Source organism: Lytechinus variegatus, chromosome 4 (assembly GCF_018143015.1).
Source record: "Lytechinus variegatus isolate NC3 chromosome 4, Lvar_3.0, whole genome shotgun sequence".
Classification (NCBI taxonomy): Eukaryota; Metazoa; Echinodermata; class Echinoidea; order Temnopleuroida; family Toxopneustidae; genus Lytechinus; species Lytechinus variegatus.
The window spans coordinates 63,796,009-63,817,366 of NC_054743.1; the positions used below are offsets into that span (position 1 = coordinate 63,796,009).

The window sequence follows — 21,358 nt, forward strand, 5'->3', positions numbered from 1 at the left end:
CTTTCAGAAATATAAAAAAAAACTACTGATTAACAAACAAAATTCATTATTTGTAAGTCAAACTGACACTTCTCCAAACTGAATTTAGTAATTGCCGTTGTCAGGACACTGATACTGGTAAATTAGTCAAACCTCAGCTCTCTTATCCCCTTTTGACTCCCACCGCTCGAGCCCCGTGATGTTAAGCACCTAGGCACTTTGTATCTCTGCGTGAATCTACTCTCATTGTGATCTTCGAGGCTTAAGAGTCAGAGGTATCGTGCTGTGTGTGCAAACATGCCTTTGACCTTTGACCCCAAACTGATCTGCCATGACATCTTCCATGTAAAAGTTTGTAATGGAATGAGAAGAAATTGTACTGTCCATGTACTGTAGATGCTCTCCGCATTCCTACATTGTCATTATGACAAATAAGTACATTATAAAATCTTCTGTAATCCAGGGGCTGAATCCAGAATTTTTATATGAAATTTGTACATGTAGATGCCTTTCACATTGGAAAAAAGAAATACGCCATGAATTTGGATTTTTGACAGGGTCAGACCCTGAATTTCCAGAAGAGACTAGAGAGGAAACACAAAATATCTGAAAATTGTTTTTTTTATTACAAGCAAAACACAAGATAAAATTAAAGTTTCTCATGTGAATACGGGGGCAATTATCCTATATTATCTTATAACAATCCCGGGGGGGGGGCCACTTCCATTCATGTGTGGATACCATGCGCGACCATGGGGTCTCGAAAAGCACTCTAAACACGTAATTTCCATTTTCTGAAAATGCACCCCTTAACAAGTATTGGGGTGTCAAACCCTACCCTTAACAAGTATTGGAAACAAAACGATAATCTTGGCAAATATTCCCTGAAATGAACCCCTAAACAAGTACAGGAATGTTTTATTGTTACGAGTTCTTCGGTCGTCGGCTTTACCTTATTTGGTTTAGTACGACCCCACCTTATTATTATACACCTCGCACAAATCGGACTCTAAACACGAAGTGTTGGGGCACAAAGGACATCCTTTATAAAACATTTTAATTTTGTTTTATCATCCCCGCAAATTCGACCCTAAACACTAATTGTCCCAGCGAAATAGATACCCTTTTTTCATTATTTTTGTGTTTTTGACACCCTTATCACGTTACGTACGTAACGTGCCCCATCTTGAAAAAGACTTCCTTTTTACGTGTATTTTTGGTCGCACATAGTATCCACTCGTCAATGTAAGTGGCCCCCCCCCCCCCCGGATAGCAATCCAAACTTGAAACCTCTGAAAGATGGGTCATTCATGTTCGGGGCTGGGGGGGGGGCATTGTTCAAAGTTTTGGCTCAAAGAGGAGGGGGTACATGTACAGTTGTATAAAGTGGGAAGCTATTCATCAGCTGTTTGCACAACATTGTTTATGGAAATCCAGTCAGCAAGAGGTCTTGTTTAATGGTCTCAAGGTCATGGAGCTAATGTGATTGTGAGCATACAACAGTATTATGTTACCATGGTTGTCATGGAAACAAGATAGTTTGTTTGAAAGACTTGCTCTAGGGAATTCACATCACCTACTCAAAGGGGAGTATCCTTGAAATGCTGACATTGACATGCTGACATTTTGCTATACATGTACATGTATGTTGTTTATTTGATTTCACAAATGTTTCATCAGGATGTCTATCCAGCCAAGATTCATTGTTTTGAAAAATACAACATCATAATCAATAAAATCTGTATCTCTTTGATAAGATTAAATTCTGTAGTATTTTCTTAATAGGCCTATATTCTGCTGTAGTTTACCCGCATATTGAAAAAGTGAAAAGGTAATTGTGCGCTTATCCTATTCACTTTTATTGAATTAATAATTGAAAGCACATAATGTACATACATACATAATCAATTTGATGTACATGTATATACATATACATGTATGTAGCTCTTTTTTTTTATTACCAAACTTATTTCTAAGGACTTTGTGACTTATAATATGATTTGTTTACGTAGTAACAATCACAATGAGTGACATCCATCTCTCCTTCCTCTTTTTGTCTATCTACAATTTTTTTTTCATCTTTTTGTCTTTCATCTTCTTTATCTCCCTCTCCTTTTCCACTCTCTCTCTATTCTTTCCATCCCTATCCAGTATGGGAGGACAGCTCTCCACTATGCAGCCCACTATGGCCAAGTCAAGGCTATCAGAGTCTGCATTGCAAAGGGATGCGAGCTTGATAAAGTCGATACAGTAAGTGAACATTTCCATTGCACATTTGCATAGAAAATTGTTGGCAAGGTCAACATTTTATTCTATGTACACACAATATACAGGTACATGTATAAAAAGAAAAGGTTTTTAAGACATCATTAGTGATGTGTTGCTATGTTTGATGGGACATGCTTTTTTACATACTCAAATAATCTTTAAAGGTGAGTATTGTAAAAAAAAAGACATATTTTACATGAAGCCAATATCTCTATCATTAACAAGAGTCTTTGACTATTTTCATTGATAACGAAGAGGAGGTATGAAAGCTCAAGTCGGTAGAACAGGGATTCGGATTCCAGTGACCTCGGTTCGATTCCCACTTGATAGGCTAGTGCCCTTTGGTAGGACATTTTTCTTCATCAGGTACCACAGAGATGACCTTAAGCTGTCAGTCCTCTGGTTGCTTGCTTTAAAGCATTTTTGCTTTCTTAGCAATCAGGTAAAGAAAAGTCACCATCTACCATTTACCAAATTTATCAGAATCTGTTAGTGTTCATATTGCATTATTTTTATGTTATCTTCAGTATGGCTGTACAGCATTGCACAAAGCGATAGCACCAGATGGACATGTCGAAGCTGTGAGGGCGCTAATCAGCGAGGGTTGCGACGTGGACGGGCAAGATGCAGTAAGTGTTATCATCAAATAACCAGTGATTACCTTTTCTTTTAACTGGTAATCCTTAGTGGGTTCAATTTTTACTGTTTTTAGAATGGCAGTATGGCTCCTTTATGCCAAAGTTGGGATTTATTGCTAAACTTGCAACATTTGGCTTATCAAAACTGGAGTTACATGATCATTTTGGCTATTATTACTGTTTCTACTATCAACCAGTCAGACAAACTAACCCAAAAAAATTTCATTCAGGAAGGACTGACATCAAATATATAACTGACAACTTTATGAGCTATTTTTTAAAGATATATTTGAAAAAGAAAAAAGGAACTTATCCGATTTTCACCTTTATTAAGGTAGTATTTTATAAGTGCCTTAAATTCAATGAAATTGCAATGCTTGAAAATAGCCAGAAATGCAGTAATTAACTTTTTGAATGTGTTCATTACTGCGCAAGGCAATTCAATCATGCTCGATTAAAGCTTTATGGACAGAAAACTGTTACAGTTTGTAGTAGGAAGACATATTGTTGATCAGATTTGATGATAAGATAGGGGTTTTTAATATAGGGAGATGTACTTTAGGGGTAAATTGCTGACTCTTTCAATCACATTATGGCTCTTTATGCGGTCAAATATTTCAGTTTTTATAAAAACCAACATATCCTTTATGGAACCCGCAAATGTTGCATTCCAAAGCGAAGAGGAACCTTTGAAAAGATGTTGACACAGCTCCCCCCCCCCTCCTGAGAACTGGAAGTGGTTTTCTTTACTTACGATGCACAAACATCTCTATTGACTCGCATAATTTTTCTATTGAATTATTTCCCCATTTACTTTTATTCTTAACGAAAGGAATATGAAACCCTCGAGGGGGGCTGTGAAATTCCTTCTTTAATCTAAATGTGATTGATCCGTCCTTACAAAATCAAGCAAATCTTTTTAACCAACTTTCATGCACTGTTGGTTTAACCCACTGTTGTCCCGATATTGGGTGTCAGAGGTGTTGAATCGGGGCTATTGTGGGAGCAACCTCAAATGATAGTAGGTCCATGGTGTACCAAAGGTGGAGGTGAGAACTCTAGCTGGGGGTCGAAGGTCGATGCTTAGTCTTGCAAAGCAGACACATTTCAGGTGTGGAAACATTGAGGGTTCAAGGGTATCAATTCAAGGCCACAGCCTATATTGTTTGGATTAATGCTCATCTCATAGGCTTTTGATAGCTTCGTGCCCTTTTAATTTTTTATGTACTCGATAGAAATGTACCATATTTAGAAGGAAAAAAATGGTCTTGTGTAAATATGACAAAATTCAGGCCTGATCAAAGACTAGTGGGTCGGCTAATTACACTACATGTACTTTTGAAAGGAAATGCTCTTATTTCATACTTAATGGAATCCATTGTTTTGTAATCATGTAGCATTTAACAAGCATTCTTTTAATATTCTGTTGAGGAGAATAAATCTAAAGTATGTGCTAATATTATTTTCTGTATAGCAATCTTTGTCATATAAGAGCCACACAAACAAATTACAAAAATTGGTTAATTGTAATTTTCTTGTAAAAACTGTAAAAAAAATCAAAATCAAGAAAATATTGTTTTCTGCTTAAAAATCTCAGTCATCACAACCCTCCTGATGCAGTATGATGTATGATAATTAAAGCACATTATAATCCATTTTACTAATCCCCTAATTTGTTTTTTATTGTAAATAGCAAAATACCTAGCTGGCGCTGGGTGAATATGTTTAAAGCTTGCATTGCTGTGCCTTGTAGCTTATGATGTATTCATTTATCAATTTCAGTTTTAGCTGTGGTTGGTCTCTAAATTTCATCAATTTTATGATCACAAATTAACAATAATAGTTAAAAGCTACTGAAATCCCTCAGTTTGATAGGCTGATGTAGTAAACTTGTTTAATGTAATATAGAAATTCTGTATACAATTCTTTATGAAACAAACCCATATGTTTTTGTTATACCTCTTCAGAATGGCAATACCTGTGTGCATGAGGGTGCTATGAATGGCTTCAGTCAATCGTTGGATGTGCTTGTCAAGATTGGAAAGGCTAATATTCACACCAGCAATAAGGTATGAACCTCAACATTTTACAGCTACATGAATGCATTTATTTATTTATTTAATTATTCATTTATTAATTTGTTTGTTCATTTGTTTATTAATTTAAATTTATTTATTCATTATTTATTTATTTATTCATTTACTTATTTATTTATTTATTTAATTTATTTATTTATGTATTTATTTATGTATTCATTCATTCATTATTACCAACTTTGTGGTCTTCCTTGTTTTTTTTTCCTTCTACTAACAAACAACAACAACAAATATCAGTAATAATAAATAAGAAATAAATGAGATAGAGTACAGGAATTTATAATATGCACAGACTCGTATAAGTACATTGTATACAAACATGTATAAATAATATACAGCGGTGCTCGAAAGCTAGCGAACCCCATCAGAAAATCAGCATCTTGAAAGTGTTCAAGTTCTGCCACGTTTTAGATAATCAGTTAGGAAGTCGGCTGATAAAATATTATGTATTCAATAAAGTTTGTTTCTCTTGATGAAGACAAAGTACTCAATCAGCATTTGTATTAGTGTTCCTTTATTTTTTCTCCTTTGATTTGTAGAATGGTCAGAAAGCTATCCACTTATCCTGTCAGCATGGTCACAATCAAAGCACAAGAATACTCTTGAAAGCAGGCTCAAATCCCAACATCAAAAATAGTGTAAGTAAATAAGTGATCACTTGTAGCAAAGATCAGATTAAAGATAAATTCCAGTTTTGGTAACGATCTCAAAATGACTTTTTACAGAATCTAATATAATGACCACCCAAGTGTCTGTTTGTATGAATAAAAAATATGTGCCAAAGGATTCTGAAAGAAATTGTTTAATTGCTGAGAAATAAGCAAAATAAGCGAGGATTCTGTCACTTCTGTCGGGTCTTTATTCCAGCAATAATAATACACTGTCCCACTTGTGCCTATCTGTGTTTGTGATCTTCAGTGTGAACGTTTTTCAGCGTAGATTTCAAGATTTCAGAAAGTTCAGTTTATGTAACTGTACCAGATCTAGATCCTCTGTGATATACTGACAATTAAGCCAGGTTTTACAGACTTTCTCATGAAATCAGTGTTTATTGCAACTACTGGAATTTCTCTTTAATTGTTTAACATTCTTATATTATGATGATTTCAAAATTAAGATTTCTTTGAATGAAAAGGGTCAAGCTAAGAACAGTCTCAAACGAAGGTGGATTCGTATCCAGTGTTTGATGTAATTTTTTTTTTAGTTTCTTTCATTCCCGTTTTGTTAGACATGGTAAATGCAGGGCTCCACACTAACCTTTTTTTTCTACTGGCCCACCCTGATCATGTTGGACCAGTAGATAGTCAGTTCTACCATTTTTTACTGGTCCGAACCTAAAATTTACTGGTCTCCAAAAATTAAGAATAACAGGCTTGAGTTTACCTTGCCTTGTCGGACCAGTGCCATGTCGTGCGCTGGTAAATGTATCCACAAATGCAGTAACATGTTTGTAAAATAAGCACTCGAAACTGTATTAATGCTTTTAGTTTAAGTGATGATGATGCTGCTGCTGCTGATGATGATATTGATAGAAATAATGATGATCATTATGATGATGATAATGATGATAGTAATAATAATGATAATGATGATAGTAATAATAGTGATAATGATGATGATAATGATGATAGTAATAATAATGATAATGATGATAGTAATAATAGTGATAATGATGATGATGATGATAATGATGGTAGTGATATATCTTGTTTTTTATGTTACAGTGCGGAGAAACACCTCTTCATATCGCCTGCCTGTACGGTCATATAACATGTGCGAGGATTCTGATAAGTGCTGAGTGTGACATCAACATGAAAAACAAGGTATGGGACTACACGTAAACAATTAGGTAGAGGATTCAAATCCCAGGGCCCTATATCACAAAGGTTTGCCATTGATTGTTTGAATGAACCATTCAGGGTCCAGTCTTACAAATATGCTTTTTACACACATGGTCGCATGTCATAAGGTGGTCCAATTTCGCGAACAGGGTAAAAATGGTCAAAAATTTTATTTTTGGATATGTTATAGCTATTACCATTCTCTAAATAATGAAAAAGTTTGAAGTCTCGATTACCTTTATTTTTCCTTAAAATAACTAATTAACAGCTAATTATTACATAGACGTCAATGTAAATGTGAATTTTGAAATGTGTTTTCCTCAAATTGGACCTGCTGCACATAAAATGGTGTCAAAAGTTAATGCAACATTGGATCACCCTAGTATTTTGCAGTTATAATCTTGAAATATCAATAATTAAATCTGTACCAAAAATCGAATAATTATCTATTATTGTATGCGTATTAATTATACTAATTAATTAACAGTATTTAATTTCACATTTTTGCCCCCAAAATACCTGTTACTGTATTCATTTACTTGGCAAAATGACAACATCATGGGTAGAAATGTTCGTTGCAATGATACGCAACATTTTTACTAAAAATTAAGATTACAAATTAGATAATTAACCAAATCTCTCCGGTTTACTAATTGATTAGGTTGCGGATCAGAGCTGACATACACATGTATTCCATTGCTGCATATTTTCAAAATTGTCAAAGTTTTATGACATTTAGTTGTTCCCTGCTTTAAAACACCCAGAAATATGAGGATAACAGTCATATTACATATTAGAGTAAGTTGTTAATTAGGTTTAATTAATATTTTATCATTTACTGCATCCACCGGCTCCACATCCACCGGCTCCGCCACCCCTGTTACTTCAAACTTAATGTGCTATTTTTTTGTTCCTGATATTGTATTGATCTAATTCATAGTAATATAGTTAGCCTATAGTTCTAGCTTCAAAATGAGATATTACTCAATAAATTTGGTCAAGATGCTGTGAAGTAGCAACAATTTATCCATGGCACCATGTGGAAAATTGTTCATACGCCACCATTTTGCATACCCAACTTATGAAATGCGACCACATGCAAATTTCCTTTTTAATAACCATGTGCTACGGGTGGGGCTAAATTTTGGTAAGGGGTTAATGATAGTCTGGGGTTAGGAAAATCCTGTGTAAAAAGCGTAAAAAAGTTGTAATTGATTTGATCAAACCCAACTATTTGGAAATTCGTCCTTGTCGTAATTTTACCCAAATGAAATTTATACAATGTTCTTTGGAAGCGAAGAGGAACAAACCACTCTGAATTGTCGAGACAACAAGAATTGAATGAGTATACATACTTCTCAAAAACTTTTTTGAACAAACATACATTTTGTATATTGTCCTTGCTGGCTTTCCATAGTTGTTGCTGGAGACTCTTTGTAAAGACTAGCCGAGTGCAGCAAACAGATCAAGGGTACATCCAAAAAAGTTTAGAGGCCAAGAATTATTGATTGGAGCATCCTAATTAAGTTGATTGACCCCTAATTTATAAGTTAAATTTTTTTGGAAAATGACACACATTTCTAGTGCCTTTCATGGCTATTTTGTGCACTTTCATGATTAATGGGTTAAAAACTTATCAAAAATCTTGTCACTGTAAAACAGTAATTCCAATTCTAAAATCAATACCGATGTTTCGGAAATACTTCCAACCTTAATCTGTGTTGATTGATTTAGGTCTCATTAGTAGGAGAATACCCCTCCCTCCTCCCTTGCTGGAGGCAAAAATGTATCAATGATTATTGCAGTAACTGCATGTACCCAGTTTCAGGCCTTCTTTGATTGCCCCCAAGAAAAAATGATAATAATAAAGATAAGATTAAATTAAAAGATAAATCAATAAGAATAATAAATAAATATATGAATTAGAATGAGGAAATAAAAATGTGAAATGTTATTTTTTAATAACGATTAAATTACTTGTTTTTTCTGAACGACTAGGAGGGGAACACACCACTCCACATTGCAGCTGGGCTTGGGAAGGTGAAAATTGCTAAACTTCTATTGGAATCACAGTGTGAAGTCAAGTTACGCAACAAGGTGAGAAAAGTATATATGACCAGCCCCTCTCCCCCCCCCCCCAAAAAAAAAGGGAAGGTTCTCAGTGAATAGTCAAAATAGTAATTTGTACCAGGGAGCCTTTTCATAAAACTGTTCCGAAGTTAAGAATCACCTTAAGAGCCACTGGTAATCCATCCTTGTGGTAAATGATATTCATTGGTGATTATTTAGCGCATAAGAAGGTTCACCAGTCATAGTTAAAGTCACTCTTAACTTGCGAACAGCTTTATGAAACACCCACCAGGGTCGAGTGTCAGCTGCTAATCCAGCACCCCAATAGTTCTTAATGGGAAAGTTCATGAATTGAGGTGAAAATAGAAAAAAACTTGGGGTCGGAAGTACAAAAATCTTCATTTTTTTATGGAATTGCTTAGCTTTCAGTCTCCTTGTTTGCTATAAAACCATACCTGGGGCCCGTTGCAGAAAGAGTTGCGTTTAAACGCAAGTCAAAAAATCAATCGCAAGTCCCAAATGCGCTCTGTTGATTGGTTGAAAATCAAGTTGCGCTTGATTTTAAAGTTGCGATTGATTGCAACTCTTTCTGCAACGGGCCCCTGGGTTGTCTAATGGTTAGCAAAATTAACATGTCAATAAAAGAATAATGATTCTATCAGAAATGTCAAAATTATAATAATTTGTCATAATTGTACAGTATGTATGAAAAATTGAATAAACGGAATTAAAAAGAATGATTAACAAAAAATATTTCTGTCTGCAGAACAATCAGACTCCATTGGATCTTGCGAGGCAGAATGACCATCGTGATGTGGCTTTCCTCATTGGTGCAAATAGAGTAAGAATATTCTAAAACTTCATAACAGGGCATGCTGGTGATGGGCTGGTAAAACCTTGGTAAAACCTAGCATCTCTAAATATAAAAGTTTGAAGATGGCAAAGAAAAGCTTTCAAAAAAAAATTTAAGTCATGACATACTTTGCCTAGAAAGCTTCTCTATAGGAATTATGAGGTTGCTGATATTGTTATAATTCTAAGTACATTTTTTTTCTGAACTGTCCTTGAAAATGTCATATATATTTGTCCATCATTGATATGTTCAGATAGTTTCTTATTGTTTTAATATGACTGTCATTGTAATAAAACAATTTGACAAAAAATATTTTGAAGCCAAGTGAATATTTCTGTTTCTGTTTCTATTTATGGTAACTCCCGTAGGAACTCAGCAGGACAGCATTTTGCTGGTAAACGCCAAGCTGGTATATAACCAATTACCTAGGAAATGTTTTACATCTCGGTTAATCAATCATAGTGGCTGACCTTATAGACGACAGATATTACTCTTAGGCTTTTTTATCAAAGTGGAGACAATGGCAGAGTTGCGATTCGAACTCACAACCTTGCGATTATGATTCCAATGCTCTAACCACTGGACCACACGACCTGTGTGGTCCAGTAATATTCTACTTGCATCCTAAATTATGGATAATTTAAGAAAGCCCCTTTGGGTGAAAACAAATGTTTGAATCTTTTAGATATTTCATATTTTCACTATTTGCTGTTTTGACATTACCTTTTTTTTAGGAAACAGTGTCCCATCAACAGTATATTTTTTTATGTCTGAGATATAATTTGAAATGTCAAAAATAGCATTGCAAACTAATCCTTCCACTTGGAAATTATTGTTTTGATGAATATTTTTTTTTCAAATGGGGATATTCCAATTTTAAAATACATGGGTAATTAGTGATTAAATTGCGTACCTCCAACTCCACATAATTGTTCAGTATATGTGACAATTTATTGATGTATATTAACAGCTTTTGACACTTTGTACTCAAATTTATTCTTTCAAGTTTTTCTACCCTTAGCAAAATATTGATCACAAGATTACATGCATGTAAAACAAAATCACTATTACGTTCATTGACTGGGTTTTTTTTTCTTCTTTTTTTTGGTTACCAATTTGCAGATGAATAAAGGAAAGCTCTCATTTTTCTCTCGGAACAAGAAGAAGGATAACAACAAGCTGGATGGATTTGGAAATTCATCCCATCATCACCATAGCGATAGCTCACCTAATGATAAACATAAACGCAAACACAGTGATGATAGGGTAGGTGTGTGGGGTTTCTGAAAGCGAAATGGGGGATTTTTGACCTTTTTCAACATCTCAAAAGATGATTTCATATTTTACCTCTTCCCCTTTACCTTTCTTTTCCCTCCCTTTCTTTTTGGTTGTGAAACTTAACCCTTTTTTAAAGGGGGGGGGGGGGGGAGGGAGGCTGTCTGAAGCCTCCCCCTTCCCCCATCCATACTCCAGTGATAATATTAGTTCTAACATTGATCGGAATCTTAAAGGTATCAAAGTTTCCATAGGAGCTGATTATAATGTTGCATTAGTAAGATTTATTATTTTAATCCATATGTGTTATACATACATTCCTCAATCATGAGATATCTTCTTATGGATACTCATTAATATGTGGGCCCCATCTCTCTAAGAGTTATGATCATTGGCAGAAATCTGTCCCCACAGGTAGGGGGGACCAGGGCCTGGAAAATTTGACAAGCAAAAAAAAAGAAAAGAAAAAAGAAGGGTTTTTACCCAAAATGTAAGGTCATTTAGTCCAAAATACATGTATTATTTCCATTGTAAAGTGATGTATTTTGCTCCATCGTAAAGACCAAAAATAGTAGGGGGATATTTGATATCATGTCTCCCCTGGGATTTCCGCCCATGGTTATGATGGATCCAATCTATCTTAAATATGGAAAGCCAGTGATGTTATAAATAACTTTTTTTCCCAGAAGTGTATGCACTTTTCCTTTATAAAACTCATTGGAGAACTATTAATTGATCAAAACAATGCTGTCTTCATATTTGGCGATCACTTCAAATTTGTAAGCTATGGTGTTGCTGGCATCGTTTACTTTCAGAGAGGTGATGACAACATTTGCATGTGGAATAGAATATAATCAATATGATATAATGATTATATTGTATTGGATGGCTCTGAGTGGAATACCAGAAATATTGAAGGAGTTTGGGCAAATATTCCACGAATCGCAGATGAGTGGAATATTGGCCCTAACGAGTGGAATATTTCTGGTATTTCATGAAATAAAGCCATCCAATATAATTATTATCATCTATTCCACCCCTAACAATAAAAAAAGAGAGAAATTTGATTGAACATGTCTTATCCACTAATCACATTATGGGATCATCACTTCACAAGATCAAATTTGGTCGTTGACATGCAACTTGCATGTAATTCATTATGACGTAAAAGAGTGTTGTTGTGCTCTTATGCTGCGCATCGCATTGTTGTATGAATTGTATATTTCACGCATGCGCACTATATTATTGAATATGCTCTCATATTCAATAGCAAATTTGGTACAGGAGCCTATGGGATATTCTTCGGATTTCGGCTAATCTAAGGATACGTCTGATATTGCACAGGCAATTGATGCAGACCAAAATTCGTGTTTTTAATGTATGCCTAAAACGCTCTATATAGATGATAATTTGTTATATTTCAGAAAAGTGATGACAACATTTACATGTGGAATATATAAATATATAATTATTTTGTTATTTCAGAGAGGTGGTGACAACATTTGCATGTGGAATATAATCAATGTGATTATTTGTTTTATTTCAGAGGGGTGATGATGATATGGACGGTGGTCAGGGTGGTGCTAGGATACGAGGGAGGAGAGAGATGGAACCTATAGACAGACACTCATCGGGGAGCAGTAAGGGGAAATCCAAGAAGAAGAGAGACAAGGTAAAGATTTAAAAAGGGAGTGAACTGACCGAAACTGTGTTTGGTCTCTTGGTCATTGTGTGTTGTGAATAAATAGTCTTGACCTTTTTAGAAAGTACAGAGAATATATTAGCCCATTTTATTGGTGTAGAGAAACTAATATATTTTTGAGGTCAAATTGTTTGTAAATTTTGTGATTTGTTATTGATTTCCTAATAAAACATATAAGTATAAAAAAAATATTTTTGAGGGGTAAAAGTTCTTCTTTCACTACTTGGTGAAGTTGTCGTGTCTGGGCAAGAACGCACTTAACAATACACTGTATTGTGATATGCCTCAAGCAACAGCTATTTACAGTATTATGCTTTTATCACCCCTGACCAGCATGTAGCACTGCTCCATTCTGTATTATTTGTTTTTACCGTGTTTAAAAGTCATTTTATATTTGTATTATGATTTGGTCAAATAAACAATAATAACACTTTCATGCATAGCATGTGTGCTAAAACGCCCTTAGCACGCACAAGTACATTGCGCGCGTTTCTGCACTGATGTGGTGCATGAAAATGGTTTGCTAAGGGCGTTCTTGCACATACAGTATGACATGATTACTGCAGTTTGACCGCAATGATTGGTGAATTACTGTGATTATCATTTATATTACAAGACTATACTGGTCAGAATGTTGCATTATGGGTAAGGAGCCTGGCCAGATTTGAGTAGTTGAGGACACAATGTGGTGCTATTGAGGCTGCTGGTTCGTATTTGCTTTAAAGATGAAAGTTTATGTTCCGATTTTGAGATGAGATCATTAGGAACTGTCTCAAATTAATTGTGAAAATTTTTTTATTTTATAGTAATAATATAGGGTATTAATATTGCGCACATATCCACCTTGTTAGGTGGTCAAGGCGCTCCTATATTACCCGGCTAAGCTAGGCGTTCAGAACGCACACAGCTTCTTATGGAATTACTTCCTACCGGTACCCATTTACCTCACCTGGGTCGAGTGCAGCACATTGTGGATCAGTTTCTTGCTGAAGGAAATTACGCCATGGGTGGGATTCTAACCCATGACCGTCTGTTTCAAAGTCCATTTTAGTGCAGTTCTGTTACGGTATATACATGTATATATATATATATATGTACATCCGACCCTATACACATAGTCCATCCTACAAATGGTTTGTCTGCACTTTGTGTTTCTTATAAAAAGATGTAAAAGCCCATCATACATGTAGATTGACTAGTTCTTAAAGTGAAGTAAAACTGGAAAGAATTGGAGTCAGATGTATAAAAAGCTTTATTTCTTGGAGTTGTCCATTTTAGGATTAGATTACTCTGTGCATTTTTTTAATCACCAGTTTTGCTTTGAGTCAATATCTCAGTCGGTAAAGCGAGGGTTTCCGGTGACCCGCTTTAGACTCCCACTTGGTGTGCTAGTGTGATTTGGTAAGGCATTAATCCTCTTTACCAGGTCCCTCCGAGAGGACCTTAAGACGCGTGGAGCGTTGTGGCCCAGTGGATTAGTCTCCGGACTCTGAAACAGAGGGTCGTGGGTTCGAATCCCAACCATGGCGTAATTCAGCAAGAAATTGATCCTCAATGTGCTGCACTCAACCCAGGTGAGGTAAATGGGTACCTGGCAGGAATTTATTCCTTGAAACGCAGCGCACGTAACAGCTGCACTGCTAAAGCCAGGGTTATTATGCTGCATATACTGTAGAGTGCTTAGAGACTTCTGACAGAGAAAGTGTTAAGCGCTATATAAGCAAGTATAATTATAAGACGTCAGTCCTCTGGTTGCTTACAAGCATTCATGCTTTCTTAGCAATCAGTTAAACAAAATCACTACCTTTACCATTTGAAATAAGTATTACACATTTTCCAAAGGTACCTCATCCATGTATTTCTTAGTAACTACCCTTGATTATGTGTATACTATGGATAATTATCACATTTCTCTCTTTTTTTCAGAACCAAGGTCAGAACCTCTTTGTGCGGGAGGAGATGAAAAAGCATTTGAAATCAGAGAAGAAACTCCAAGAACAAATCCAACTCGGTCGGGAAATGGGGAATCTGCCACACGGAGAGCAGGGGAATCCCCATTTTAGGACCCAACTCTTCAAGGACAAAACTGGAAAGATATTGCATGTAAGTATCAAATGTTGATATGGCATATAAAATAATTTGTTTGCAGTAGACATACTGACCCTTGTCAAAAGTGCAGACTTTTATTGTTTTATTCGAATTTGCCCCCCCCCCCATAAAAGGATGTGCCCACCAACCCTAATTTTCATTATTTGACGCCATTTTTGTTGTACTAGCAAATGACTCGGTAGAACATTTTTCATTGTCCGTGCAATTCTATTGAACATATCGTGAGCAGAGGACTCGGGGAGGGGGGGAGGACCCCAAAACATTAGACCAACCAATTTTTCCCTCTCAGTTATGGTAAACACACAATTTTTAAAGGATTAAATGTAGAGCATTACAGATTTTTATATCAAGTTCAAATTGGAGATAAATGATTTCTGGATGGTCTCGCACATCGGGGGTTACTCCAACATACCTCATTGAATTGTCTTATTTGTTCACATGTTTTGAGAAGCATTAAACTAACATTTGGATGTATGCAATAGTGTGAAACCACGATAGCGTTTCATGAAAGGACATGTAAAGGACATGTCAGACGTTTCATCCGACAAGTCCCATTTTATCCAACAGTTGCCATAGTTACAGTGCTACTCAGCCAATCAGAATCAAGGAAAGGTGTCACATCTGACAACTTGTCGGACAAAAATGTGGAAGAAATGCTCACCTGTAGACAAGTTGAGATGTCTTGATGGCTAGCCAAAATTAGCCAATCAGGGTTTTGTTACACACAAGTGTGATCAATTGCAAAGTTTGAACAATGCTTATTGCATTGCATACTTTTCTCTTAAATCTAAAGCTGGCTATTAGCAACTTGAAATTGGCTATCAACAACTTTAAGCTGGCTAGTAGCAACTTCAAACTGGCTACTGGCAACCTAGAAGCTGGCTATCAGCACCTTGGAAACTGACTTCCAGCAACTAAAAGCTGGCAATTATCAACTTACGAATTGATATATAAGTATTCTTTTTCATTTATCTCCTCAGGTTCCAATGCCGGTTCACTGCAACTGTACGCCATACATCAAGAAACTTGAGAATCAGGTGGAAGCAAGTAAAGAGAGACTCTTGCACGAAATAGACATGTCTAAAGCTCGCTTTGAGAGCAGAATGAACAATATTGAGAAGCGAATGACACACCAGGCTCAGTGCATGGACCAACTGTGCAAGGAACGCATCGCCGCCGAAAGAGCGGACTGTATACATAGGATTGATCAAAGGGCCGTTGAGGAGAGGAAGGCGTGGTCCGAGGAGCACGATGCTCGCACGGATGCCCTGAGGAAAGAACTCAGGCACTGGTTCGAGTCAAGGATTCAGCCACTCCATGAACAGTTGAGCAGGACCATGGATGATGCTGCCTTAGAGAGTGTATCTTCCGCTGCTAGGAGAAGTCGTCCGAGGGCAGGATTCTACAGGTTGAACGGTCGCGAGGTACTATCCCATCGGAAGAGATCGAAATCGGTCGGGAATGTCAGTGATTGTGATTTGGAAGAGGAAGATGATGAAAGTGATGAAGAAAGCGAAGATGAAAGTGATGATGAAGAGGAGGAGGAGCATGTTGCAATGAAAAGCCATGCTGAGGAACGCTATGTATCATCGAGGCAACCTAGCGAACAGTCCCCTCACCGTTACAAGAAGGCTGAGACAGCGAAAGGTAAGGACTGTGCCAAGTCTGGTGCCATTCCAAAGTCATCCAGGAGTGGCAGTTTCAGGCAAGCAGTTAGCGATGAAGACCATGCCAGTGGAAGCAGTAGCAATAGTGGTACTCCTCTCAGTATGGTCGATGGAACCTACCGACCTCCTCTCATCGCTGCCCATGAACGTTCCCCTAACACAGACTCTCAACACTCACTTCCCTCTGATTTTGTCTTTCCATCTCAAGAAACGGACGATACTGAATCATCAGAATCGTCAGAATCTGATACCACATCTCAACAATCCCTCGAGACGGTGTCATACAAACCAAAATCAATTAGTGGTTCTACGGATGTTTCATCATCCACCAGAGACTCTGGTCTCCATACCTTGAAGGGGTCCAGTGTGTCTTCAGATCGAAGGTCACATGGACCCAGAAGGGCAGACTTGATCGCATACCAAGCCCTCACTGTCAATGCTAGACCTCCGCCTCCATTACACGCTCAAGTCCGACCCCATCTCCCAGTAAGTACTCAACCACCACCAACAGAGTTACGCACGCAAGCAAACTACACGCCTCCTTTCAGCCCGCCTGTCTCACCAACTTCTACTGCATCTCAGCCACTTTCAACATCGACCCTCGCATCGTCATCATCAGATGGTCATAGAGTTGGAACTCCAAGTACAGAACAACCTTCAAGTGATAACCCATCACCAACCGACTCCGGGAAGGCTCAGAGCACTTCCTCTGGAATTTCGTCGGGAGAGGCGTCATCACACCAACACCCCTCCCCAATCAAGTACAATGTCATTAATCCAAACAGTGGAAAGTCTTATCAGGGGACTTACAATCCTCGATCCTCAACATCAAATCAGCGTCCTGATCTCTTCAAGATCATCAAATCTGAGCCTATGAAAACATCTCATAATGATCCACCACCTTATAGAAGTACCAACAGTGATTCCTCTGATAATAAGTATAGGGTTTCCCAACCATACCTTTCAAACTCAAACAATGTAACCAATGGACAGTCTTTGAATCAGAATAGGTTGCATGGTGTTCCTTTAAAAAGTGGACCTTCCCCATCTGTGAGCAATCCAAACTCTATACCTCGTGGTAGGACTAGTTCACCTTTAGATCAGAAGAGAATTGGTAGTGGAAGCGATTCAAGTACCAGTGTTAGGACACACAGTTCGGGTTACTCGGCTGCACCTTCCAAGTCGGCTGCCAGTCGTCTTGGTGTAACCCCGTCTCTGAGTGCTGTCCGTGGGATGTCAAGTCACACCAATGCTACCTCTTCAAAGGATCAGATGCACCCTCAGTCAAGAAGTCACACCCCCCACCAGTCTCTGCCACCAGGTTATTCTGTGATTCAAGGAAGGAGCGGGAGCAACGGTGCCATGTTTGCCATCACTAGAAGCAACCAGTCACACGCTGGTACCACAAACTACCCAGAGGTTCCAGCAAACAAAAACAATAACGCGGCACCTAATTCATTTTCCACATCTCTGAATCCAAACTCATATTCATATGCATCAAACACCGCAAGAGCGTTCACCAACCGTGCAACCTCAGGTAATATCCGAAACGATGCCAGCTCAGTAAACAACAGTACCTTTGGTGCGCCAAACAATAACTTCTATTGTACTAATGGTACCAAAGACAAAACAAGTGGTACCTATGGTGCTTCTTCTTCACATTCCACTAGGTCAAGCAGTGAAAACCATGCGGGTTATGGTCAATTCAGTGTAAAACACAGAAACCCCGGCGGTGGTACCGTAAATGGTGCCGGTGCCACCAAATCCACCATTGATAATAGAACTAGTGGTACCATCAGTAACCCTTCCAGTGTACCTTCCATGAGTACGGAGAGAGGGAGTGGTGTACCTTTCGATAGTAATGGTGCAAGCAACGGTGCAAGTCTCTTCAGTACTGTGGAGAATTTTAATAGGACTGCTGCCCCGGAGCAGAAATTGAAATACACGAGGGAGATTATTCTATGAGTTGAAGCAGAGTTGCCATTTATCTATTTTATCATTTTGATGTGTACTTTTGTTACACTAAACATACTGGCCCATATTCTGAACTCTGGTTTAAAAATTGCCTTTTAACTATGGATAGCCAATTGTGGTTTATTTATGGATAGCCATTTGTGGTTTAACTATGGATAGCCAATTGTGGCACAAGTCTCTTGGTACAGGTCAAATTTATCAGATCATTTTGAACTCCAAACATTCATAACTGTGTGAGATTAAGAATTGAATAGATAATTCAGACAGAATTTTCACAATTTTGGCTTCCCATAATGTTGGCATTCTAGTAGACCATGGTTTAAGTTATACTGGACTTCTGAGTATGGACGTATGCCATGACAGTATTCCTATTATGAAACCATATCCATATCTTGGTTTAAGAGACATACTACAGTATATTCTGCATTAAAGATGAAAGCTAACCAACATACATGTAGATAAATTTCTCAAGTGGAGATGGAATTGGGGGGATGTCAGTTAGTGAAACATAGTAACATAAATGATTGACTTCGCTTCCAAAATTCTAATGCAACAAAAATTAGGAGAGTTTATGAAACGTATAGAAAGAGGAAAGTCACTTTGTGCATTGCCGTGCATTCTAAGTTTACGTGGGGGTGTGGACCTTGCCTAATGAAGGGTTGTGATTGATCCAATTGATCTCAAGTTTGGGAACATTATCAAAGTCCCATAAAGTGATACAATCGATATTTGTAATCAATTGTACCTTCTTATCCATGATGTGCCATAGACTAAGGGTTACAATTGATTATAAAAGTGATTATTATTGTAAGTGTACCAGGGCCCTGTTCCTGTCCGGTTTGAGAATGAAGTTCCCTTTACTGCATGACATTGCATTGGCCATAGGGTCTCATGAAATTCTTCTGATGTGAAGTATTTTAGAGGTCAGTCTATTAATTTATAGATCTTCCTGTAAATCTCAATGATCCTCAGGTCTTCAAATTGGCAAAAATGAATTATTTATTTTCAATTATTTGAAATTCTTATGAGTCAGTACGGTGCTTCCTAGGAATCTCAATGATCCTGTGATCCTCAAATTGGCATCAACTATTATATATTCGCAATCATTTGAAATTCTTATGCATCTTGTGAGTCAAGTACGGTGCTTCCTAGGAATCTCAATGATCCCCTGATCCTCAAATTGGCATCAACTATTATTTATTTTCAATCATATGAAATTCTTATGCATTTTACGACTCAAGTACAGTATTTCCTAGGAATCCCAATGATCCTCTGATCCTCAAATTGGCAACTACTATATTTATTTCCAATAGTGAACAATTAGATGATATAAATGAATTATAATTACAAAATATGAAACCTAAGATCTGCACCTGCAGACTACATCCACTGCTTCTTATGTAGATTGGTCCAATTTATGGGATCAAAACAAACTCTTTCTTGCTTCTTTCAAATCATGCTTTCATAATTAATAGGAATGTAATCATATACCTTGAATAACACTGTATTCACTTTTAACTTATAAAGGATTTTAAAGATTTTTATACCGACGTGTGATAAGTTTTAAAGTGTTTTATATAAAAAATAATCTACTTTTAGTACTCCCCATAGTCTTTCCACTTATTTGTTTTTTATAAGACATTCAACTGCGATTGTTGATGAGAATGAGATTGGATTCACTAAAGATACCATTACCTTGTTTCATTAAATTTTATATCAATGGCATTCTAAATTACATGACTTTGTTTACAAGATATTCTCAACCCCTGAGCCTTGGCAATAAGATAATATTGAATTCCAATCATGAGAATGAATATGAAAAATGAGAATATTTGAACGATTGTTTGATCAGAATTGGACAAACGAATGTAAGTTATTGAAAGTTGTATTTGCTTTGAGTGTCATGTTCTTCAAACTAATTCTGACAGTGACTTCTTTACAAGGACCATTAGATATTTTGTGGTTTATATTGTCAAACATAATTTTCGATTGATTTTGAAACATTATTTTAAACTAGTTCAGTTTGCAATTTTGTCCAATAACCCAGACTCAGTATATCTTGGCCCCATGGCACCATATTTTTTTTCTTCAGTAAACCCAGATTTAACTTGGTAAAAATGATTTGCTAAAATTATGGAAAGCCCCCCAAACAAAAAAAATGTGTTCAATATGAACAAAATGTTGCTGCAAGGGGGGGGAGGCACTACAGAAAAAATACACAATTTCTGAATTTCTACTCACCAAGTTGCCAATTTAAAATTCACAGTCTTAGTGATCTTATAAAAAAAAGCCATAACCCCCTCATATCTGGTACGATTCTTTTTGCAACATCCCATCATTCTTTTCCCATTTTTCTCCCTTGATGTAAGGTGTATACAGGCCATAGCCTCTTCGTGTTCCAATTACCATTACAAAAGGCTTCTTCAAACTCTCAAGTTTAATTTTATACATTCAGCTATACAAAATATTCCAGTGAAATTACTGTTATGCATACCTTACTACAGTTTGCAAGCATTATGCGATATATTGAACTACTTGCATTGTATTCATATTTATTTGTATTTCTCAAATCTTTCATATTCATCAAACTTGAAGTACTATTAATCATTTGTACTTGTGTGTCATTTGTATTTATGACAGTTTTTGTACATATTTATACATAAGATATATTATTAAAATGCAAATCATAAACATTCTTGTGGAGTCTTATTTTTTTCCCATTTTAAATTCAGATGTTTCAATTTACTCTTGAAATAATGATAAGGAGAGGTGTACTATGCGGGTATTGCAGAGAACGCTTGATGTTAAAAAGCTGGGTAATATAGGAGTGCCTTAGTTGATCACCTAACAAGATGCATACGTGAGCTGTATAAACCCTTATTTATT

The 21,358-nt window shown here is 36.7% G+C and overlaps 1 protein-coding gene across 3 annotated transcripts in view; it reads left to right on the top strand.

Moving 5' to 3' along the window:
- Window positions 1-21,137, top strand: part of LOC121414503 (serine/arginine repetitive matrix protein 2-like) — a 37,649-nt gene extending 16,512 nt beyond the window's left edge. For all 3 annotated transcript variants that reach the window (XM_041607706.1, XM_041607708.1, XM_041607707.1), the window contains exons 3-13: window positions 2,131-2,229; window positions 2,775-2,876; window positions 4,853-4,954; window positions 5,521-5,619; window positions 6,706-6,804; window positions 8,821-8,919; window positions 9,659-9,733; window positions 10,868-11,011; window positions 12,567-12,692; window positions 14,649-14,825; window positions 15,812-21,137. In XM_041607706.1, coding sequence (XP_041463640.1) covers window positions 2,131-2,229; window positions 2,775-2,876; window positions 4,853-4,954; window positions 5,521-5,619; window positions 6,706-6,804; window positions 8,821-8,919; window positions 9,659-9,733; window positions 10,868-11,011; window positions 12,567-12,692; window positions 14,649-14,825; window positions 15,812-18,463 — 3,774 coding nt within the window. In that variant the 3' untranslated portion in view covers window positions 18,464-21,137. The remainder of the gene's footprint in view (window positions 1-2,130; window positions 2,230-2,774; window positions 2,877-4,852; window positions 4,955-5,520; window positions 5,620-6,705; window positions 6,805-8,820; window positions 8,920-9,658; window positions 9,734-10,867; window positions 11,012-12,566; window positions 12,693-14,648; window positions 14,826-15,811) is intronic.
- The last annotated feature ends 221 nt before the right edge of the window (window positions 21,138-21,358 follow it).